Below are 25,638 nucleotides of genomic sequence, written 5' to 3' on the forward strand. Positions count from 1 at the left end.
GAACTGTGAAGAAAACAAGCTCAGACTGGGAAAATACATTTTGAACGGTCATCCAACTCGGAATTCCAAGTCGGGAACTGACGTCATGATTCAGTCCCAGTTGTCTTGAAAGCACCATAAATCCAGAGAATGTCAGACTTTGATGACAAAGTTTGATGACACAATTTTCCCACAAGGACTGCCACTCCACCTTCCTGTTCAAGTAAGCACAGCACAACAAGGTGAGTCCAAAAATGTATTGTATGCTGCTGCATAAATGATGTAATATGCCAGGGAGATATGTATACTGTGGCTAAGAAAGTAATACCAAGTGTATGTTGAGTAGTAAGCTGTTAGTAGCCCATGAGCCTCACCCTAATAATTTGGTCCCTTTCATAACTTAGCCTACTGTTCTGACTTGGTGGTGCATATGTAGCCTATAGCCTGTTTTAGAGAAATGTAATCATCAAATATTGTAAGAACTTTCATTGTCTGCTTATATGCTCCCTTTGCTTATCCTACGGTTCTGACTTGGTGTACAGGGAGAATACTGTAAGAACGGCCCATGTTCAAAAGTGCTGAACAAATAGTTATATTGACTATGTCCATCCTAGCTCGCTCATTAATGTCTTAATCGAAATTACGGATTGCCTCTTATCTGCTCGTCGTCCTCTTATGCCATAGTTTGTGCATCTCAAATGTCAGAAGAACCACATTTGTTTAAGCAAGTCAGCCATATCAGCTATGCTTTTTAAAAAGGCAGTAAATGAGGCTGAATGAACTGTTTCGCTGCCAGACAAGGCTCCGCTGATAGCCAGGTGAAGCAGTGGTAAGGATTCACTCCATGGTGCTGAAAAGAAAGCTCTGCTGTTGGGACAGCTTTATGTAGGCCCTAACAGTTTGTGGGCACCGTTTGTCAGTGCAATTAATCTATTGTTTAGTGTTGTGTTGTGTAGTGGCTTTGCTGGCATGCATCTAAAATTGTTCGTTTTTTTGCCCCACCAAGATTTACATGCTAAAATCGCCACTGACAATAAGTAATGGTTAGTGAAACAGGATAATGGATGTACATGACCATAGTAGTACACTACAATTTTATGCTCTGTTTCATTCTTCTAATCAGAAAAAGTGTGTTGTCATTAATGTCAGAGAAGACCAAAAGGTTTCAAGGAATTTTGTACCACTCACGTCTCTGTCTTGTTGGACTGGCGGCGGCAGGGCACAGTGTTGCTGACACAGGTCCCAGTCATGGGGTCGACAGCCTCCACTATGACAAAGGGACGTTCCTCCAGGGTGGCCACAGTCAAGTGTCTGTTATCTGATACAGGCTCCAGATAGGTGCCGTAGCGAGGCCACACCGGGTATCTCATCTGCAGGATCCCCATCTCATAGTTCCCCACCTGGAAGACAAGAGAGAGAAGGGAAAAGAACAGGCATGAGTCATACTTTAGCTTATCGGTATTTAAACCTGCAATACAATCACATCTCAAACTACTCCTCAGAGTATTTGTGTCTGATTTCAATGCAGCCGTGTGGGAAATGCCAAGATAGATTAAGTGGAGGAAATGTTATTTCCAGGTCTGCATGTTTTGTTATCCATTTTCCTGTGTATTTTATTATATTTTATTACAGAGACGACGAAAAAAACGTAATACATTCTCCTGTTGTGAATGCTAAATGATGGATTCTCTCATTTCCACTAGGAAAACATGCAGTCAATCAAATATATATCAGGATGCAGAAAGACAAGATCTTTTCCCATTTGAAATAGACCTCAACAATCCTGAGGCACACACTGAGGAGTTGCACCACCTGTGATGTCTCCTTGTACTAAGTTAGAGAAGTTTGTCTAGTCTCACTCTGAACATCTGTTCTCAAGCTGTGAGGATCAGCGGGTCACAGAGGACCAAACTCTTTATCTGCTGTTTCCTCCATTACCAAACACAGTTCTCCATCTCAGTGGTGATGAAGTAGTTCAGTATGCTGAACAGCACTTCTCTGCTTCATTGCAGTGACTCAGAAAACAAGTGATCACACCCAGTAATTAAACTGTGGCTTTCACAGAGCCCAACGCAAGTAACACTTCTATTATTGTTCTCTATGGTTTTATGCGTTGAGGATGAGGTTGTAAACGTTTACATAGTGATGATGATTTAATCGTTCTTAATGGCAAACATATTGTGCCTTTAATCAGTGAAGTTCCATAATTGAGAGTTGTTTAAGGTTAAACAAAGAGACAAACGCTACAAATAAGTATTCTCTCCAGAATGTTTTTGTTTTGATTGCTTTTTATGCCTCCTAATTATTACGGCGCCACATTAAAATGGATTGTGAACTGTGTTGATAATTGTATTCATTGTTACTGTGTTTGCACATTGACCATATTGACCAACTTTTATGTTTCTGTCAATATATTGGCGGATTGTCACAAGCATCAGCAGCAAAAGGCTGCAGGGTAAAACCATTTCATTGCTCACATTAAGAACATTTAACAACATGTTTGTGTTCAATCAGCTACCTCTACAAAGGCAGAAGACTGGTCAATACCCTTTTAGAATGTATGGATTGCACTGCCATCTTTAATTCATGTCAGGGGGTCACTAAAATAATGCTTGGCCAACACTGAGACATCTAAGACGCAATAAAATGAGCACTGAAATTTAAAACTTTACAATAACAATAATAATATTTGACATATCTGAGCAAAATCTAAATCACATATTTTAATATCACGATGATCACAAGCAACTGACCTCACACATGAGAAATTGTCATTTAATTTGCATCACCTCTTATTTGATTTTACAGCAGAGTCAAAGACTGCATAATTCTGCTTACTTTGGAAAATGATTGGCTGTCCTAAACGTTTTATCATAACCCTTTAGGAGAAACAGGAGGTCAACCCGTACCACTGACAAATGCCTTTGCTTCATAAGAATCTCTCATACTAATACTGGAAGCCATGATGATGTTATCTGATTATTGCAGTCATTATTGTCAGGTAGTCCTGTGTAGCTCAGTTGGTAGAGCATGGTGTTTGCAACGCCAGGGTTGTGGGTTCGTTTCCCACGGGGGACCAGTATGAAAAAATAAAATAATATATGCACTCACTAACTGTAAGTCGCTCTGGATAAGAGTGTCTACTAAAATGTAAATGTCACAAAGGACAACAAAATAGTTATTCCTGTCTCTCCTGCCAGACTATTGATTAATCCTCTTGTTTTCCTTTCTCCCAGTTTATGGGCTTGTCAATGGATCACAATGGTAAATCTCATCAAAATGCACTGGGATGAAACGCATCTCAGCCCTGTGGCTCATTAGAATCCACCGCCATGCTGCTAGCGAAATGAAGCTCCTCCCCACACTGCCCACGGGGCCACGTTATCACACACAACTCCACACTGAAGCAGCCTGCTAAACACCCAATGCTTGTTATCTAGAAATGACTGTTAGAAGGTAATCTCAACCAGGTCTCTTTGACCTAATAGGTTTTTAAGCAACTTATTTTAGTTATAAACAATATAATATCCTGAAGCTCTGTTTGAAGAAAGTTTCCGATTGTGTTCTATGAGTTGTGAGTGAACTAGTACTTTTGTCATGCGACGTGTATGCGGTAGCGAAGTCAAAAGCAGGACACAGAGCGGCTGGCAACGTTATTTACTGAACACAGTAAAATCAACGTACACAACAACAAACCTCCAAAACAGGGAGGAAAGCACAAAGACCCGTACATACACGAACTGCCGGAAATGACAACAAACAATAACACACAAAATACCAAATGAGAGACAGGGGTAAATATAGGGAATACAATCAAACATAATGGGGAACAGGTGTAAACAATAAAGACTAAACAAGACAAACACCGAACCATCAATCGGCAGCAGCTAGTACTCCGGGGACGACGAACGCCGAAGCCTGCCCGCGCAAGGAGGAGGAGCAGCCTCTGCTGAATCCGTGACAACTTTATTCCCTTGTAGACTGGAAACAGAAAAAGTTTAATTGACTATGTCACTTCGAGACCATATATCATGAGGAGCCTATTGAACAAATATTTTGACCCCAGAAGTGTTTGGAAATCAACTTCCTGTGTACCTCGCTATAATTTCAGGAGGACTGGAGGAAATGTACGTCTAGGAAGCAGTCGCTTCCCCAACACTGTATATCAACCAGCAGGATAGGAGCTGTGACGGGAGCAGGCTCCAGCCTCCAGGGCTTCATTCTCACTCATCTCTATATCACTTCCTGTCTCTTCCTCAATGTTTTTTTTTTTTTTTCTCTCTCTCTCTCTCTCTCTCTCTCTCTCTCTCTCTCTCTCTCTCTCTCTCTCTCTCTCTCTCTCTCTCTCTCTCTCTCTCTCTCTCTCTCTCTCTCTCTCTCTCTCTCTCTCTCTCTATTTCCGTCTCGCTCTCGCTCTCTCTCGCTCTCTCTCTCCTCTTCTCCCAAGCTGACTTTTTTTGGGTGGGAAGAGGCTCGAGGGTGGAGGATCTGGATAGTACTGTAGCTGGAGGATAAGTATTTTTGTCTGTTGTAAAGAATGGCTGACCATCAACTGTCAGCCCAACTACATTTGGAAAGAGCACTGTGGTGATTTACCTGGATAATAAATGAGCAGAGGAGTGTGCCATCAGTCTTTAGTGTGCCAGGAAATATCATGGGTGAGAGCTGAGCTGTGGGGGGTTGTTTCCGAGATGACTGAACACAATGCGATGAGTGGCTGGGACTTCTAGTAGAAATAACAAAAGCAATCAGAAGGAGAGATTGATTCTAAGCGCTTGGTGAAAAGATGCGTAGTTTACCAGCTTTAAGAGGAAAAGAGAGAGTAAGAGTGTCCCCTCACTCTTTTTACTGGCTTTACAGAGCCAAACCTCTTTGTTTGTGTCAAAGAACAGACTTGTCAGTTTGCCTTTGTAACATATTGGAGATGAGAGAGGGAGCCAAGATCTCAAATGCCTATAGCCTGAGCTTGGATAATACTTGGAGTGAGCAATGTTCCTAATGATTTGGTATTTGTTGTATTTTCTTAGGATCCCCATTAGCTGTTGTCAAATCCAGAAACATACTGTAAGGCTCAGACTGGCTAAAACTAAGGAGAGAGAAAGACTTATCCTCTTCTTCTCCTCCTCTTCTTCTCCTCCTCTTCTTCTCCTCCTCCTTCTCTTTGCCAGGATAAGGAGTAAAAGCAAGGTGCAGTTTAAGGTGGAACACAAAGGAAAATTAAAAAATGAATTGAGCGAAGGGGAGAATGAAGGAGTGCTGGACACTACAAGGTTTCCAAAGCGTTCCATAGGGATTCTGGCCCATGTTGACTCCAATGCTTCTCACAGTTGTGTCAAGTTAGCTGGATGTCCTTTGGGTGGAGGATCATTCTGGGAAACTGTTGAGCATGAAAAACCCAGCAGCGTTACAGTTCTTGAAAACACTCAAACCGGTACGCCTGGCACCTACTACCATACCCCGTTCAAAGGCACATAAATATTTTGTCTTGCCCATTCACCCTCTAAATGGCACACATACACAATCCATGTCTCAATTGTCTCAAGGCAAAACAATTATTATTTAACCTGTCTCCTCCCCTTCATCTACACTGATTGAAGTGAATTTAACAAGTGACATCAATAAGGGATAATAGCTTTCACCTGGATTCACCTGGTCAGTCTATGTCATGGAAAGAGTTCCTAATGTTTTGTACACTCAGTGTACGTTTGCCTCATTGATCTGCAATGAATGAGCATGTTTTCTTGTTATTCTTTTGAAGAATCACTTCAGGTAACTTTTTTGAGTAGCTCAGATATTTCCAGTAACGGAGTCTAATGATGAGTCTTATTGATCACGTCCAGCAGTAAGCTTGTTGACATCTCAACCTCAAAGTGGATTCACTACACTGCTCATTCATCTTCTGTTGTATTTTTAATTGCAACCTTTCCATTGGCTCAAGCTGTCAATAGACTACTACCCTCTCTCTCTCTGACCCACCACACATCTGATAGCCTACAGTACAGTACACTGTCAGACCCTTCAATTACAGAGGCATAGGCCTAAATTTCAATAACATATCTGAAATTATTAGGAACCAAACTTGAGAGAACATCGATAGCACGTAATAAGCTGGAGAAGGCCCGGGGGTGTTTACCCAGAGATGAGGTTTGGCCCAACATGTTCTGACACACATCAACCTCCATTCAACCACTGACTGCATTTAAGGAAGAAAACCATCCTCCACCTCCCTTCAGTGTCTACTCCCTACTGGGAACCCCCTGACAATATCTACCTTCAATAAAGCCTGCTGGTAATTGAGGCTGCAGAATTTCTCACATTGACTCGTCATGGGGGGTGAAGAAGGGATTACAGATAGAGGGTATGAAGTGTGAGACAACGTTCTGTTCGCTAAGAGCTGGTGGCTCTGAGGTAGTGGAACGCTAGGCTGGCTGATTTGAATAGCTGGTGTTTATAGAGAGACCAGTCAGACGTGTAATCACACTAGGCCTGTGGTATGTAGAGGTATAGTGGCCGATTAGGACACTGTGATGGGTAGGAGGCAGTTAGAGCCCAATGCTAGCCTATTAGGTGGACAGCATGCATTTTGTAACAGGTGATGCAAAGGAAATGTAACAGCGCACAATATGCCCAAGTCAAGACCTGTCAGGGATAGTTCATGAAAATACAGGGTGAATGAGGAAGTAATTAAGTAATTAATGTGTTGTTAATAACACTTTCTGGAGTTTTTCCTTTCGTAATGAGCAGGTTATATAGCCTTATTACCTTGTAGTCAGATAACACAAAGACCAACCCTAGTTTTACTGATTGGGAGGAATATAATGAAGTGTAATGTCTCACCTTATCCCACTGTCTCTCCCGGTCTAAGGTGATGATGACCATGGCTGGGTTGATCAGGTACCCTTCAGGGTTGAACGAGAAGTCGTTGTGTTCCCATGTTACGTTTAACATGTGCCTGGAAACAAGGGAAATCAATCAGAGGGTTAAATACTCATTACAACACTGTACTAATAGTCGTTAATGCCCATTAATCCAATCTTCCAATGGTTTCATCCTATTTCTAAAGCACCACATGCTGCTTGTTTTGCACATAGCTATTGACATGCTGTGAACTCCCTGTCATCACGCCCTGCGAGGCTGCTCTCTCTCTCAGTCCAGCAGAGGTGATGAAAGCATGCTGGGTAATGAACGGGCCCTCTGTCTAGTCCATGTGAAAGGCTTGTTTAATCTGGTAATCTGTGATAATCTTATTAACAGGTGGAGTGATTTATAATCAAAAGCTCATTAAAAAAAGACCTAATTAAATGAGGTGTTGAATCTATTGACCGCCGAGGAGAGAGCGAGGCACTGCACCGTTTGAAGTGTCTCCCTTTGAATAGGGTCTGTGAGAAAGAACAACGTTGTGCCAGGGAGGGAAATAAAAGAGTGGTGAGCAGACGGAGAGTGCTGTAGCAGGCCTGCCGGACCCTCATATTACCAACTCTTTGGTCATTGCTATTCGACTCAGGACATTTTTGCCTTTAAAGTGGAAATAGTAGGGGTTGGAACAGCAGTATGACTCAAATCAAAGGCTGAAATACAGCTGCCCAGACGTTTCTCCTTTTTCATGAAGGATTTCGATTTACAAAAAGAGAAGTTATCTTTCCCTCAGGCTAGCCACTTTCAGAAAATAGAAAATTACTTCTGAGGAGAAAGTGATGTTTTAATACCACTGAACTGTGTCAGATTTCATATTACGATCCTGGTCTGCAAAAATTAATAAAGAATACCCCCCTGTACCCTGCCTGGAAACTCCCCAATCCTCCCAGTCCAGTCTCAAATGCTGACGCTGAATCTGTTTTCCCTACAGAAGCCGAGCCTCCCTTTGGCTGATTAAAAATGTTCTCGAACCAAATAGGATTTGCTCCATGTTCCCTGGCACAGATGGCACCAGATTGCTCTTTTGGGCTGGGCTAGTATGACAGGACACATCATCTCTCTGTGATGCCAGTGCTTCCAACAGTGAGGTGATGGGACAGAGGTAGGATGGATGAGTTGGCAGGCAGGGGTTAAGGGAGTAACATGGAGACTACCATGTTACCCGCCACCACAACATTAAGCAGATGGAAAGCCACAGCTAAATGACTGTTGAGCAACTGTTGACTGATGTTGCCAACTCTCTCTCTCTGTTTCAAGTCAGTCCTTCTCTATCTGCTACAGTTATCACTTAATCTCTCCATTTTGGTTGGCTTTTCTTATTGCAATGAACAATCTTGAACCTACAGTATGTCAGTATGCCCCCCTTCCATCCCCCCCACCTCCACACACCTGAATAGTGTATCATTAGAAGATGCCCTAACAGGGCTGTGGCAGTCGTTATGGCCCTCGGGGATGAAGCCCCTCTGTTTGCGGAAGCTCTGCACCCCTTTGACCACGATGGCCACCCCGTCCCGCACCCTCTTCCTCAGGCTCATCCGCCAGCGGTCAGTGATGATGCTGATGAGGCCCACAGGGAAGCTGTTTGGTGGGGGCATGTCTGGGTTCCCCACGGCAAGGCTGGGGAGGATCCAGATGTAGCCAGGCCCCAGCAGGCCGGCCTCTCTGGCCATACTGAACAGGTACTGGGCCTCCTCATGGGAGCAGTATACCAGCAGCACCTGGGCGTCGATCTGCTGCAGCAGGCGCCGTGCCCGGATGTCGTTCATGCCGTCAGCAGACATGTCGAAGGTCAGCACGTCCTGCAGTTCCCACATGAAGTAGCTGGTGTCGGTGAAGGTCTTGACATAGTCCACGTAGACCTCATAGCCCGGGTACAGGCTGGTGATGACCACGAAGCTGTCCCAGTTGTACTCCTCCATCACCTTGAACATGCCGTTGATCTGCTGCTCGATGGAGGAGCCCAGCTGGAGGAACGTGGAGCCATCGCTCTGCAGAGAGACACAGACAGCAGAGTGAGCACAGATAACAGCCCTTAATGGATAGTCAATTTCAGCTCAATCAATTTGCTCAATTTATCTAACAAGCAAAATTAAAACTTTCTAATGATCTAATGCAATGACTTTCTTAATAGCCTACTTAGTGGCAACTATATGATTGCGGTTTATGTAATTCAGCCAGTTATATGTAAAAAATAAAATAATTACAGTAGACCACCCAGAAGTGGTGTGTAGTCTCTGGGCTGAGAGGCAGTACTGTACAGTAAGTTATTGTGTTTGGTGTTGCTCTACCTGGAGCCCAGGCACCATTCATCACTTTAACCCATGTGTCTCCCACTTGCCACAGCAACGCTGGCCCTCATCCATACTTTTGTCTTGCAAATGCAGAAGGATGGCACTATCACTGAGCCCAGCCTCTGTTTTCTCTTTTCATCTCTCCCCGTTCTCAAGATGTCTCTCCTCTTTGACCTTGGAGAGAGGAGTATGAAAATGCTGTGTTGTGTTAACTAAAGTGATCCAGGTATTTTGAGGAAGATCAGAGCTGGTTCTTGCCTGTGTGTGTTTGTAAGTGTGTGTCTTCTTTTAGTATGTTCAGGGAACAGAATAATATACGTTTTTTCCATCAATCTTGTTGAAATATTTATATCAGTAATGGTCTTGGCATCAACATGTTTCTGCAACCTGGGAAAGCTATGGGCTTACATAGGGCAGGGTTTTATTTTTGTGTTTCTTACTAGAAAATAACGGAATCCATCATTGTTTTTAAGACTGCTTATGACCCATACAGTACATTTACAGGGTGGATGCCATTGATATGTCTTGACTCTAAGAGAAGTTAATGATTGTTTATTGGTTTTGAATTATGCACGCTGCTCATAGAAATCATTGCACCATAATTGCTTTGTAAAACAAATAGCATCGTAAATCATATGCACCCCCAGTGAATTGTAATGATAAACAAAGTGTAATAAAAACGTACAGAAATTACAGAGATTTTACTGTTTCACTGGCTGCATATCTGGGCTGATCATTAAGACTTTCACTTTTTAAATGAAGTTGTATAAACGGCAACTTTATAATCAATAAAAAGCTTATCATTTTCTTCATCACCCCAAATAAATCTATAAAGTAGATTTGATGATACATTTTTTACTTTTGTCCCTCCTAAATCAGAATAATTGTGGTGAGGCTCAGTTCCTTGATATTATGCCATTTCTATGCCATTTACACATACAGTGCCTTCACAAAGTATTCACACCCTTTGACGTTTTACACATTTTGTTGTGTTACAGCCTGAATTAAAAATGGATTAAATTGAGATTTTTTTTGTCACTGGCCTACACACAATACCCCATAATGTCAAAGTGGAATTATGTTTTTCGAAATGTTTACAAATTAATAAAAAAAGAAAAGTTGAAATGTCTTGAGCCAATAAGTATTCAACCCCTTTGTTATGGCAAGCCTCAATAGGTTCAGGAGTAGAAATGTGCTTAACAAGTCACATTATAAATTGCATGGATTCACTCTGTGTGCAATTGATAGAATAATTTGTTAATGACTAATTATTACACTCCACTTTATTAAATGTGTTAGAATCCTGAGACTATAATCTAATAATGTGTGTGTGTGTAGGACCAGTAAAGATTATGACATTGTGTTACTATTTAGCAATGTGAGTAGAAGTTAGACCAGATAACAAAGGACAAGTAGAACTGTCTACAGACAACTGAGAAACCAAGATAAAGAGGCCTCCCAATTTAGGGAGGAGAGAAACCATTAGGCTTGGAAGAGTGCATGTGTGTGTGTGTATGTGTGTGTGTGTGTGTGTATGTGTGTGTGTGTGTGTGTGTGTGTGTGTGTGTGTGTGTGTGTGTGTGTGTGTGTGTGTGACCTGATGGTCAGGAGAGCAGTTTTCCAGTGGAAAACTACAGCCCGCCTAAAGAGGGGTGGGATTTTCCCTCTGACATGTGCGTATAAAAATATTGTACGACCATTTTGTTTCAGAGCGCTCTCATGAATAAATATGCTGACCATTGCAGGATTGAGTCTTTGTTTAATTTATTTAAACTAAGAGATTTACAACCTTTTGGGAATTATTCAGAGATTTAAGAAGAAGTTGACTTCAACCATTGAGATAACAAAATTCTTGTGACAGCAATAATAGTGTATAACATGATTTTTGAATGACTACCTCATCTCTGTACCTCACACATACAATTATCTGTAAGGTCTCTCAGTCGAGCAGTGAATTTCAAACACAGATTCAACCACAAAGACCAGGAAGGTTTTCCAATGCCTCGCAAAGAAGGGCACCTATTGGTAGTTATTAATTATTAATTACACTTTGGATGGTGTATCAATACACCCAGTCACTACAAAGATACAGGCATCCTTCCTAACTCAGAGGAAGGATGTAGGGTTAGGGTGTAAGGTTTGAGCATAGCCTGAAGGTAGGGCGTTGCAGTTCCCCTTGCTGTTCCGTTGGTAAGCACCATGGTCTTGTAGTGGATGAGAGCTTCGACTGGAAGCCAGTGGAGTATGTGGAGGAGCGGGGTGACATGAGAGAACTTGAGGAGGTTGAAAACCAGGTGGGCTGCAGCGTTCTGGATAAGTTGCAGGGGTTTGATGGCAAAAGCGGGGAGCCCAGCCAACAGCGAGTTGAAGTAGTCCAGACGGGAGAGGACAAGTGCCTGGATTAGGACCTGCGGCGCTTCCTGCGTGAGGTAGGGTCATATTCTACGGATGTTGGAGCGAGTCACTGCTTTGATGTTTGCAGAGAACGGCAGGGTGTTGTCCAGGGTCACACCAAGGTTCTTTGCACTGGGAGGGCGACACTAGAGTTGTCAACCGTGATGGAGAGGTCTTTGAACGGGCAGGCCTTCCCCAGAAGGAAGAGCAGCTCCGTCTGGTCGAGGTTAAGCTTGAGGTGGTGGGCTGACGTCCAAGTTGAGATATCTGCCAGGCACGCAGAGATGCGTGTCGACACCTGGGTGTCAGAAGGGGGGAAGGAGAAAAGTAGTTGAGTGTCATCTGCATAGCAATGATAGGAGAGACCATGTGAGGATATGACGGAGCCGAGTGACTTGGTGTATAGAGAGAAGAGGAGAGGGCCTAGAACCGAGCCCTGGGGGACACCAGTAGTGAGAGTAAGTGGTGCAGACACAGATCCTCTCCATGTCACCTGGTAGGAGCAGCCTGCCAGGAAGGATGCAATCCAAGAGTGTGCAGAGCCTGAGACGCCCAGCCCTGAGAGGGTGGAGAGGAAGATCTGATGGTTCACGGTGTCGATGGCAGCTATTAGATCTAGGAGGATGAGAACAGAGGAGAGAGAGTCAGTTTTGACAGTGCGGAGAGTCTTCCTGACACAGAGAAGAGCAGTCTCGGTTGAGTGACCTGTCTTGAAGCCTGACTAGTTAGGGTCAAGAAGATTGTTCTGAGAGAGATAATGAGAAAGTTGATCAGAGACAGCACGCTCAAGTGTTTTGGAAAGAACAGAAAGAAGGAAAGAAAAACAGTTATAGAGTTTAATGGCTGTGATAGGAGAAAACTTTAAGTTTTAGTAATTTTAGTTTCTCCACAATACTAACCTAATTGACAAAGTGAAAAGAAGGAAGCCTGTACAGAATAAAACTATTCCAAAACATGCATCCTGTTTGCAACAAGGCACTAAAATAATACTTCAAAAACCTGAATACAAAGTGTTATGTTTGGGGCAAAGCCAATACAACACATTACTGAGTACCACTCTCCATATTTTCAAGCATAGTGGTGGCTGCATCATGTAATGGGTATGCTTGTAATAGTTAAGGACTTGGGAGTTTTTCAGGATAAAAAAGAAACGGAATGGAGCTAAGCACAGGCAAAATCCTAGAGGAAAACCTGGTTCAGTTTGCTTTCCACCAGACACTGGGAGATGAATTCACCTTTCAGCAGGACAATAACCTAAAACACAAGGCCAAATCTACACTGGAGTTGCTTACCAAGAAGGCAGTGAATGTTCCTGAGTGGCCGAGTTACAGTTTTGACTTAAATCTACTTGAAGATCTATGGCAAGCCCTGAAAATGGTTGTCTAGCAATGATCAACAACCAACTTGACAGAGCTTGAAGCATTTTGAAAATAATAATGTCAAATGTTGCACAATCCAGGTGTGGAAAGCTCTTAGAGACTTACCCAGAAAGACTCACAGCTGTAATCGCTGCCAAAGGTGATTCTAACATACCTATCTAATCAAGATACAGTGGGGGAAAAAAGTATTTAGTCAGCCACCAATTGTGCAAGTTCTCCCACTTAAAAAGATGAGAGAGGCCTGTAATTTTCATCATAGGTACACGTCAACTATGACAGACAAAATGAGAAAAAAAAATCCAGAAAATCACATTGTAGGATTTTTAATGAATTTATTTGCAAATTCTGGTGGAAAATAAGTATTTGGTCAATAACAAAAGTTTCTCAATACTTTGTTATATACCCTTTGTTGGCAATGACACAGGTCAAACGTTTTCTGTAAGTCTTCACAAGGTTTTCACACACTGTTGCTGGTATTTTGGCCCATTCCTCCATGCAGATCTCCTCTAGAGCAGTGATGTTTTGGGGCTGTCGCTGGGCAACACGGACTTTCAACTCCCTCCAAAGATTTTCTATGGGGTTGAGATCTGGAGACTGGCTAGGCCACTCCAGGACCTTGAAATGCTTCTTACGAAGCCACTCCTTCGTTGCCCGGGCGGTGTGTTTGGGATCATTGTCATGCTGAAAGACCCAGCCACGTTTCATCTTCAATGCCCTTGCTGATGGAAGGAGGTTTTCACTCAAAATCTCACGATACATGGCCCCATTCATTCTTTCCTTTACACGGATCAGTCGTCCTGGTCCCTTTGCAGAAAAACAGCCCCAAAGCATGATGTTTCCACCCCCATGCTTCACAGTAGGTATGGTGTTCTTTGGATGCAACTCAGCATTCTTTGTCCTCCAAACACGACGAGTTGAGTTTTTACCAAAAAGTTCTTTTTTGGTTTCATCTGACCATATGACATTCTCCCAATCCTCTTCTGGATCATCCAAATGCACTCTAGCAAACTTCAGACGGGCCTGGACATGTACTGGCTTAAGCAGGGGGACACGTCTGGCACTGCAGGATTTGAGTCCCTGGCGGGTAGTGTGTTACTGATGGTAGGCTTTGTTACTTTGGTCCCAGCTCTCTGCAGGTCATTCACTAGGTCCCCCCGTGTGGTTCTGGGATTTCTGCTCACCGTTCTTGTGATCATTTTGACCCCATGGGGTGAGATCTTGCGTGGAGCCCCAGATCGAGGGAGATTATCAGTGGTCTTGTATGTCTTCCATTTCCTAATAATTGCTCCCACAGTTGATTTCTTCAAACCAAGCTGCTTACCTATTGCAGATTCAGTCTTCCCAGCCTGGTGCAGGTTTACAATTTTGTTTCTGGTGTCCTTTGACAGCTCTTTGGTCTTGGCCATAGTGGAGTTTGGAGTGTGACTGTTTGAGGTTGTGGACAGGTGTCTTTTATACTGATAACAAGTTCAAACAGGTGCCATTAATACAGGTAACGAGTGGGGGACAGAGGAGCCTCTTAAAGAAGAAGTTACAGGTCTGTGAGAGCCAGAAATCTTGCTTGTTTGTAGGTGACCAAATACTTATTTTCCACCATAATTTGCAAATAAATTCATTAAAAATCCTACAATGTGATTTTCTGGAAATTTTTTTCTCAATTTGTCTGTCATAGTTGACATGTACCTATGATGAAAATTACAGGCCTCTCTCTTCTTTTTAAGTGGGAGAACTTGCACAATTGGTGGCTGACTAAATACTTTTTTTCCCCACTGTATATTCAAGGTTTTTTGTTTTTTGTTTTACAAATGTTCAAATTTTTCTTCCACTTTGACATTACAGAATATTTTGTGTAATCCCACTTTGTAACACAACAAAATCGGGAAAAAAATCAAGGGGTGTGAATACTTTCTGAAGGCACTGTATGCCATTTTTCCTTGATGCTATCAGAGCAGTACCCAGAAGTCACTGCTTCACTCAAGCTGGACCTTACCTGTCCCTTTCCCTCTCTAGGGGACTGTGCTCTGTCTCTGTCATGGTCATCAAGCTTGTTGAGGTTTGGGGTTACAGAAAGCCAGGTATCCAGAGACCAGGACTACTCTGTCCTCTTGTTCTGCTGTTTCATTCTGTCTCCATTGTTGTCCTTCAGAGAAGTCTAAAGAAGGTTAGAACTATCTGTGTGTCTCCTGATGTCAGTCATCATACTGGTCTATTCCTCTGAGTGTCTCCACTGACCGTTCTCATCGCTCTGAATATCACATCCTCTCTGTTTCTATTTCAATTAGTAACATTGAACATTTAGCTATTTGTGTTCTACCCTTTTCCGTATACAAAAGACATCCTCCTACATTACCTTGGAGGTAGATATGATACAGTAGAAGGGACAATAAAACATCTTGCAACATCGGTTTAGAAGGAGCAAGGGTGTTATGCAGGTTGGTAACTGAGCAGGTTTTGAAGATGGCATTTTCTAACTCCTCTCAGTGTCCCGCAGCAAATCTGTCAAAGTTATTGTCTTCTTTCTGTGCATGCAGCCTTTTTTCACCACTTGTATGCCACGAGTATTCATCTGGCAGAGTGTAAAATCAATTTGCTCCTTAGCATGTGTGTGTGTGTGTTCGTGTGTGTATGTGCCTGTGTGTGCCTGTGTTTGACTGTGTCTAGTATGTGTACACGATCACACTGTGACTCTCAGCCGAAAAAAAACCTAAGGGTCTATCTAGAGAAAAGCCCCCAGCTAAGTGTGGTAGCGACCACTCAATTGGGATTGTCGAGACAGTTAGCTACTGTACTGTAGTCCAAATGAGCCCTGAGCATGGACAGCGGACAGCCACAGGCTCAGCTACAGCCCAACCCAGCATGCTAAAGCTCTTAACCATTATGCATCAGGACACAACCCCATATCTGATGATACATACTGTCGGACATGGACAATAGTGTCTGAATCAAATCGCTTGAGGGGATTTAAGGGAATCTGGTTGGAAACAGGTGTCTGTTACCAATACTACGTGCTGAATATGAAACTAAATCTCCTATAGGTGTAGGGCAGATTTTGCCAGATGTTTGTTTCTTTATGTTGATGGTGATTAGTATACGGTGTTGTTGTTTCCATGAAAGGGTTGTGACTATAGACTGAAGTCCCATTGTGCCTCTGTACTGTAAGTGTGTACATTTCATAAAGAAGATTTAACGTCATCTAGTTAACAGCTTAGCCTCCACTGGCACTGCGAGAGTTTAGGACTATAAGGTTCTATCTGCAAAAAGATGATTCTGAGATAATTGGCTTTAAAGTTCCGGACCCTCATTGGTTTGAATGGTGTCAGCAATTTTATATATTGTATTTTTTTGAATTTATCAACATTAATTGGGATATTTAGAGTACTATATAGGTAGAGAACATTGAACAGAACAAGGCTATGTCTATAACTTTTTTTTTTTTTTTTTACAAATATGCAGATAGAACCTTTGTCCCAAGCTCTCGAGTCTGGCCAGTGGTCTGTTTACAAACAACAAGATAGAGTGATATGTCTTTATATACTGTAACAAAAACACACATCTCATCTCTTCTCCCTAATTGTATGTTTTATATTAGCCAACTGGCTCTTTGCTTGAGTGCTTTGTGGCTTTGTGGGTAACAGATTAGCAACTGAATGCTTTACAAATGGGTTGGATCGGGGTCAGATGAGAGATAAAAGCCATATATATCACTGCACAGATGCTTTTATAGGACCACAGGTCAGTGGTCAAGAACCCCAATACAACAGATTTTCTTTTCAGAATACAATGCTCTCTACACACACAAAGTTTAGGCCACTGAAAACAAAAATGTTATCTGGACCAATGGTGGGCATTTGAAGGACTCTCACAGAAACAAATCGCTGTCACTAATTATTGATAGAGTGTAATGGAGATGGAATGGTTTAAGAAAAACAAGGGGAAAGAAATGAGGCTTTGCAATAAAACACAAAGCTGCAACTGCAAGGGCACCTGGAATTGTGGTGCTAGGGGCTTGAGAGATTAGAGCAGGGAGTCTGTACTGTGTTGTAATTGATTCAGAAGTTGCAAAATAAATCTGAGGGAGGGAGACCGGCGGCGAGTAGCCATTCCAGAAGGGCCGGTGGAGAGATAAAGGCAGACGTGCTCTGCCTCGTTCTCTCTCTTGTTTCCTCTCTCTTTCTCTCTCTTCCTCCCTTTGTGCAAGAGGAGCACATGGCATCCTGCTCTCTCTCTCTCTCTCTCTCTCTCTCTCTCTCTCTCTCTCTCTCTCTCTCTCTCTCTCTCGCTCTCTCTCTCTCTCTCTCTCCATCTCTCTCCAATGGTGAGTGACTTCTGGACATGGATCTTTGCTGCGGCATATGTCCGCCCTCAACTCCCAGCGTGATGTACCCTGGCACTGTCGTCATGTGCTCGTCCCATGTGCTGACGTCACAGGGACCCTGCGCAGGGCCGAGGAACAGACAGACGTACACCGCCGTAGTCATTTGTCCTTCCTCACAATGATAGAGGAGATCCAAAGGCAGTAACAGATAGCACTGCATTACAATAATTTTGTACATTTGAGTTTTATTGCATCCATTTTGAATGCATTTATATTACATTGTAACACTAAAGTGAGCACAAATTCATTTGTTACTGTCTGAATTGTGTTGTATTCTGTAATTCTCATGCTAAATTATCTAGTAAATTATTATGCGCCATAAACAATGTTTATTATATGCCTTTGACTTGAAGAAAACCAGGACAAAAAATATATTAAGTGATTTTGTTATGTATTCATGCATCCTTACTCAGATTGCAGACTCCCATACAGATCCTCTGAATACCATCCCAGCCTATTTAGCCCTGTCTAGACAGTTCATACTGTATCTGTGTCACTGGCCCCAGGATGCATAGCAACAAGGTAGAGAGGGACACAAGTAGGTTTAGGATGTGAAGAAAGGAAGAGAGAAAAAGGTTGCTCTACTTTAGGGATGGGCCTCAGGCTCCCCTTCCTGCTTTGAGAAACGAGGTCTGCTACTGCTGCTCGCCCTGTTTCCCAACACCCCTCCGGACCACTGAAGCAAAGAGACTCTGGACCCAATCCTAACTTAAGATACATGTAAACTTATGCATAAATTATGCATTAATGTCAATGGGAGATTTAAGATGTAATAAAAAAATGTGGGTTACAGACATAAATCTCAAGTTAGGATTCGGTCCCCAGTGATAGGTGTGTGAAGCGAGACGGCTGGACAGACAGTCTGAATGCTGTCTTGTCTACCTGGGACTACTACAGTATGATGTTGTCTGATACGTCATGTCTCCGTCTATTGGGCTTTGCTGCAAGTGTGTTGTGGTTAAACATTTGATACATGACTGTTCCCTGCTATTCCCCTTGTGAATCATATTAGAACATGGCATTGTCAAAGATCACATGTAATATAGTACAGATTTTTTTTTAAACAAGTCATTTAGCAGACGCTCTTATCCAGAGCGACTTACAGTTAGTGCATACATTATTTTTCATACTGGCCCCCCGTAGGAATCGAACCCACAACCCTGGCGTTGCAAACGCCATGCTCTACCAACTGAGCTACATCCCTGCCGGCCATTCCCTCCCCTACCCTGGGCCAATTGTGCACTGGCCCATGGGTCTCCCGGTCACGGCCGGCTACACCAGAGCCTGGATTTGAACCAGGATCTCTAGTGGCACAGCTAGCACAGCGATGCAGTGCCTTAGACCACTGCGCCACTCGGGAGACAAATTCAAATGAGGATTCGTCGGCGAGTGGGAAACCCGCCTCTACCATCCGTTCTATTGGCCAACGTGCAATCACTGGAAAATAAACTGGATGATCTCCGCTCAAGATTATCCTACCGACGGGATGTTAAAAACTGTAATATCTTATGTTTCACCAAGTCGTGGCTCGACGACACGGATAATATTCAGTTGGCTGGGTTTTCCCGTTCATCGGCAGGACAGAACAGCTACAGTGAGGGAAAAAAGTATTTGATCCCCTGCTGATTTTGTACGTTTGCCCACTGACAAAGACATGATAAGTCTATAATTTTAATGGTAGGTTTATTTGAACAGTGAGAGACAGAATAACAACAGAATAATCCAGAAAAAAGCATGTCAAAAATGTTATAAATTGATTTTAATGAGGGAAATATGTATTTGACCCCTCTGCAAAACATGACTTAGTACTTGGTGACAAAACCCTTGTTGGCAATCACAGAGGTCAGACGTTTCTTGTAGTTGGCCACCAGGTTTGCACACATCTCAGGAGGGATTTTGTCCCACTCCTCTTTGCAGATCTTCTCCAAGTCATTAAGGTTTCGAGGCTGACGTTTGGCAACTCAAACCTTCAGCTCCCTCCACAGATTTTCTATGGGATTAAGGTCTGGAGACTGGCTAGGCCACTCCAGGACCTTAATGTGCTTCTTCTTGAGCCACTCCTCTGTTGCCTTGGCCGTGTGTTTTGGGTCATTGTCATGCTGGAATACCCATCCACGACCCATTTTCAATGCCCTGGCTGAGGGAAGGAGGTTCTCACCCAAGATTTGACGGTACATGGCCCCGTCCATCGTCCTTTTGATGCGGTGAAGTTGTCCTGTCCCCTTAGCAGAAAAACACCCCCAAAGCATAATGTTTCCACCTCCATGTTTGACGTGGGGATGGTGTTCTTGGGGTCATAGGCAGCATTCCTCCTCCTCCAAACACGGCGAGTTGAGTTGATGCCAAAGAGCTCCATTTTGGTCTCATCTGACCACAACACTTTCACCCAGTTCTCCTCTGAATCATTCAGATGTTCATTGGCAAACTTCAGACGGCCCTGTATATGTGCTTTCTTGAGCAGGGGGACCTTGCGGGCACTGCAGGATTTCAGTCCTTCACGGCGTAGTGTGTTACCAATTGTTTTCTTGGTGACTATGGTCCCAGCTGCCTTGAGGTCATTGACAAGATCCTCCCGTGTAGTTCTGAGCTGATTCCTCACCGTTCTCATGATCATTGCAACTCCAGGAGGTGAGATCTTGCATGGAGCCCCAGGCCGAGGGAGATTGACAGTTCAGATTTTGTGTTTCTTCCATTTGCGAATAATCACACCAACTGTTGTCACCTTCTCACCAAGCTACTTGGCGATGGTCTTGTAGCCCATTCCAGCCTTGTGTAGGTCTACAATATTGTCCCTGACATCCTTGGAGAGCTCTTTGGTCTTGGCCATGGTGGAGAGTTTGGAATCTGATTGATTGATTGCTTCTGTGGACAGGTGTCTTTTATACAGGTAACAAGCTGAGATTAGGAGCACTCCCCTGTATAAAAGACACCTGGGAGCCAGAAATCTTTCTGATTGAGAGGGGATCAAATACTTATTTCCCTCATTAAAATGCAAATCAATTTATAACATTTTTGACATGCGTTTTTCTGGATTTCTTTGTTGTTATTCTGTCTCTCACTGTTCAAATAAACCTACCATTAAAATTATAGACTAATCATTTCTTTGTCAGTGGGCAAACGTACAAAATCAGCAGGGGATCAAATACTTTTTTCCCTCACTGTACGTCTGACGAAGGGTGGTGGTGTGTGTCTATTTGTCAATATCAGCTGGTGCGCGACGATGTCTAATATTAAAGAAGTCTCGAGTATTGCTCGCCTGAGGTAGAGTACCTCATGATAAACTGTAGACCATCTATATTTTTCGTAGCCGTCTATCTACCACCACAAACCGATGCTGGCACTCAACAAGCTGTATAAGGACATAAGCAAACAAGAAAATGCTCATCCAGAAGCGGCGCTCCTAGTGGCCGGGGACTTTAATGCAGGCATTTCTACCAGCATGTCACATGTGCAACCAGAGGGAAAAAAAATCCAGACCACCATTACTCCACACACAGAGACGCATACAAAGCTCTCCCTCGCACTCCATTTGGCAAATCTGACCATAATTTTATCCTCCTGATTCCTGCTTACAAGCAACAACTAAAGCAGGAAGTACCAGTGACTCGCTCAATACGGAAGTGGTCAGATGACGCGGATGCTAAGCTACAGGACTGTTTTGCTAGCACAGGCTGGAATATGTTCCGGGATTCATTCAATGGCATTGAGGAATATACCACCTCAGTCACCGGCTTCATCAATAAGTTCGGCGACGACGTCGTCCCCACAGTGACCGTACGGATATATCCCAACCTAAAGCCATGGATTACAGGAAACATCCGCACTGAGCTAAAGGCTAGAGCTGCCGCTTTCAAGGAGCGGGACACTAATCCGGACGCTTATCAGAAATCCCTCTATGCCCTCAGATGAACCATCAAACAGGCAAAGCATCAATACAGGACTAAGATTGAATCCTACTACACCGGTTCTGACGCTCATCGGATGTGGCAGGGCTTGCAAACTATTACGGACTACAACGGGAAACCCAGCCGCGAGCTGCCCAGTGACGCGAGCCTACAAGATGAGCTAAACGTATTTTATGCTCGCTTTGAGGTAGCCAACACTGAAGCATGCATGAGAGCACCAGCTGTTCCGGAAGACTGTGTGATCACGCTCTCTGTAGCCGATGTGAGCAAGACCTTTAAACAGGTCAACATTCACAAGGCCGCGGGGCCAGATGGATTACCAGGACCAACTGGCAAGTGTCTTCACTGACATTTTCAACCTCTCCCTGACCAAGTCTGTAATACCTACATGTTTCAAGCAGACCACCATAGTCCCTGTGCCCAAGAAAGCGAAGGTAACCTGCCCCGTAGCACTCACGTCGGTAGCCATGAAGTACTTTGAAAGGCTGGTCATGGCTCACATTAACACCATCATCCTGGAAACCCTAGACCCACTCCAATTCGCATACCGTCCCAACAGATCCACAGATGACGCAATCTCAATCGCAATCCACACTGCCCTTTCCCACCTGGACAAAAGGAACACCTATGTGAGAATGCTGTTCATTGACTACAGCTCAGCGTTCCACACCATAGTGCTCACAAAGCTCATCACTAAGGTAAGGATCCTGGGACTAAACACCTCCCTCTGCAACTGGATCCTGGACTTCCTGACGGGCCGCCCCTAGGTGGTAAGGGTAGGCAACAACACATCTGCCATGCTGATCCTAAACACGGGGGCCCCTCAGGGGTGCATGCTTAGTCCCCTCCTGTTTTCCATGTTCACCCACGACTGTGTGGCCAAGCACGACTCCAACACCATCATTAAGTTTGCTGACGACATGACATTGGTAGTCCTGATCACCCACAACGATGAGATAGCCTATAGGGAGGAGGTCAGAGACCTGGCAGTGTGGTGCCAGGACAACAACCTCTCCTTCAACGTGAGCAAGACAAAGGAGATGATCGTGGACTACAGGAAAAGGAGGGCCGAACACGGCCCCATTCACATCGGTGGGGCTGTAGTGGAGCGGGTTGAGAGTTTCAAGTTCCTTGGTGTCCACATCACCAACAAACTATCATGGTCCAAACACACCAAGACAGTCGTGAAGAGGGCACAACAACACCTTTTCCCCCTCAGGAGACTGAAAAGATTTGTCATGGGTCCCCAGATCCTCAAAAAGTTATATAGGTGCACTGTCGAGAGCATCCTGACCGGTTGCATCACCGCCTGGTATGGCAACTGCTCGGCATCCGACCGTAAGGCGCTACAGAGGGTAGTGCGTACGGCCCAGTACATCACTGGGGCCAAGCTTCCTGCCATCCAGGACCTATATACTAGGCGGTGTCAGAGGAAGGCCCAAAAAATTGTCAAAGACTCCAGTCACCCAAGTCATAGACTGTTATCTATGCATAGTCACTTTACCCCTACCTATATGTACAAATTACGTTGACTAACCTGTACCCCCACACATTGACTCGGTACCGGTAACCCCTGTATATATCCTCGATATTGTTATTTTATTGTGTTACTTTTTATTTTATTTTTTACTTTAGTTTATTTAGTAAATATTTTCTTAACTCTATTTCTTGAACTGCATTGTTGGTTAAGTGCTTGTAAGTAAGCATTTCATGGTAAGGTCTACACCTGTTGTATTCGGCATATGTGACCAATACAATTTTATTTTATTTTATTTTATCTCTACCGTGTAATGTCGTACATAGCAGCCACCAGTCACCAGTCACCCCTGGTTGTAAATCCCCAGTGGGAATGAATGCTCCAAAGCCCCCCTTGCATTTTAACATTCCAGGCTTGCGTGTTAGCCATGATTGATTGGCACTAGTGAAGCATATTTTATTTAATTTCCATCAGAAGGTGATATATGGCTGCATGCCTCACAGCTAGATTAGAATCCTCTGTTAAGGAAGCTCTCTCTCTGTTTGACGACTGCAGACAGACAACAGACAGACAATAGACAAGCACATTCTCCTTGAGTTGGGTTTGTCTGAATCTTATAGAGATATTTTATAAGGCAAATGTTGGGAAATGTCAAAGGTAAAATATAGTAAACATGATTGATATATTATAATCCAGATGCATGTCTAAATAAGGAATATAATCAATGCAGTGTGTAACCGTGCTTTAATGAATGTATGTATATTATTTTTTAAGAAAGTGTCTGAGCCACGCCACCAATATAATGAGATAAGGGAAAGAGGCCTCATATGGAAAAGCGCCCATGGCCTTTTGGAGTAAACCACATGTGACATCTGGACGTTGAAAGATAAGGGTAGAGTGGCACTAAAATAAGTTAATCATTTGCCCTAAGGGGAGTAACTGTATATGCTATGTAAGCATGATTGTGCACTTGTATTTGTATAAAAGGAGATCTTTGAGCCAAGGAGAGCCAGATGTTCCATGGAGCACCTCGGCTTTGTTACGCAATAATAAAGCCTAATTTTTGGATTCACAAGTCTCTTGAGAGGTATTTTTGAGTTGACTACTTTTGAGTCAAATATTTCTACAACAATCTGCCCTATACTTCTTGTTAAACCCTGTTGGTCCTCACCCACACACATTCCATGGACTAGATTATTTGTGTCTGCTAGGCTATTGATTATCCAATGATTGTTTTAACTTTTTCTAATTTCAAGAAAAAAAAGGAATAATAGGTTTCTAATGGGTTATTCTAATTTAGCTAATCAACATGCTAATTGAGCCAAATCTCCTCAGGATAGGAATCTGTTCTCTGTTCATTTTCGCCATCCTCTTCGAGCATGATCAAACTCTGCTTTCTCAGAGACAACATTTTAAATGATTGAGTTGGCTTGTTGACCAGCTTGTACGGCGTCCCACTAATCAATCAACGGTGAGCAATCTCTCAGCCTTGTTGAAAAGCTTATTTAAAGGTATCTTAAAGGTTCATATAAATGGCTACATCTGTCTCCAACACCATCATTAAGTTTGCTGACGACACGACATTGGTAGTCCTGATCACCCACAATGATGAGACAGTCTATAGGGAGGAGGTCAGAGACCTGGCAGTGTGGTGCCAGGACAACAACCTCTCGCTTAACGTGAGCAAGACAAAGGAGATGATCGTGGACTACAGGAAAAGGAGGGCCGAACACGCCCCCATTCACATCGGTGGGGCTGTAGTGGAGCGGGTTGAGAGTTTCAAGTTCCTTGGTGTCCACATCACCAACAAACTATCATGGTCCAAACACACCAAGACAGTCGTGAAGAGGGCACAACAACACCTTTTCCCCATCAGGAGACTGAAAAGATTTGTCATGGGTCCCCAGATCCTCAAAACGTTATACAGCTGCACCGTCGAGAGCATCCTGACCGGTTGCATCACCGCCTGGTATGGCAACTGCTCGGCATCCGACCGTAAGGCGCTACAGAGGGTAGTGCGTACGGCCCAGTACATCACTGGGGCCAAGCTTCCTGCCATCCAGGACCTATATACTAGGCGGTGTCAGAGGAAGGCCCAAAAAATTGTTTAAGACTCCAGTCACCCAAGTCATAGACTGTTATCTATGCATAGTCACTTTACCCCTACCTATATGTACAAATTACGTCGACTAACCTGTACCCCCACACATTGACTCGGTACCGGTAACCCCTGTATATATCCTCGATATTGTTATTTTATTGTGTTACTTTTTATTTTATTTTTTACTTTAGTTTATTTAGTAAATATTTTCTTAACTCTATTTCTTGAACTGCATTGTTGGTTAAGTGCTTGTAAGTAAGCATTTCATGGTAAGGTCTACACCTGTTGTATTCGGCATATGTGACCAATACAATTTTATTTTATTTTATCTCTACCCTGTCATGTCGTACATAGCAGCCACCAGTCACCAGTCACCCCTGGTTGTAAATCCCCAGTGGGAATTAATGCACCAAATCCCCCCTTGCATTTTAACATTCCAGGCTTGCGTGTTAGCCATGATTGATTGGCACTAGTGAAGCAGATTTTATTTAATTTCCATCAGAAGGTGATATATGACTGCATGCCTCACAGCTAGATTAGAATCCTCTGTTAAGGAAGCTCTCTCTCTGTTTGACGACTCCAGACAGACAACAGACAGACAACAGACAAGCACATTCTCCTTGAGTTGGGTTTGTCTGAATCTGCCCTATACTTCTTGTAAAACCCTGTTGGTCCTCACCCACACACATTCCATGGATTAGATTATTTGTGTCTGCTAGGCTATTGATTATCCAATGATTGTTTTAACTTTTTCTAATTTCAAGAAAAAAAAGGAATAATAGGTTTCTAATGGGTTATTCTAATTTAGCTAATCAACATGCT

General features: G+C 43.4%; 1 protein-coding gene across 1 annotated transcript in view; it reads right to left on the minus strand.

Moving 5' to 3' along the window:
- LOC311103691 (glutamate receptor ionotropic, NMDA 2C-like) overlaps window positions 1-25,638 on the minus strand; it is a gene marked incomplete at both ends in the record, with an annotated part of 50,991 nt that overhangs the window by 21,907 nt on the left and 3,446 nt on the right. Inside the window, 3 exons of the mRNA XM_084145307.1 lie at window positions 1,168-1,379; window positions 6,817-6,931; window positions 8,284-8,882. Coding sequence (XP_084001433.1) covers window positions 1,168-1,379; window positions 6,817-6,931; window positions 8,284-8,882 — 926 coding nt within the window. The remainder of the gene's footprint in view (window positions 1-1,167; window positions 1,380-6,816; window positions 6,932-8,283; window positions 8,883-25,638) is intronic.

This window comes from Coregonus lavaretus (assembly GCF_964263955.1).
Source record: "Coregonus lavaretus genome assembly, chromosome: 28".
NCBI lineage: Eukaryota > Metazoa > Chordata > Actinopteri > Salmoniformes > Salmonidae > Coregonus > Coregonus lavaretus.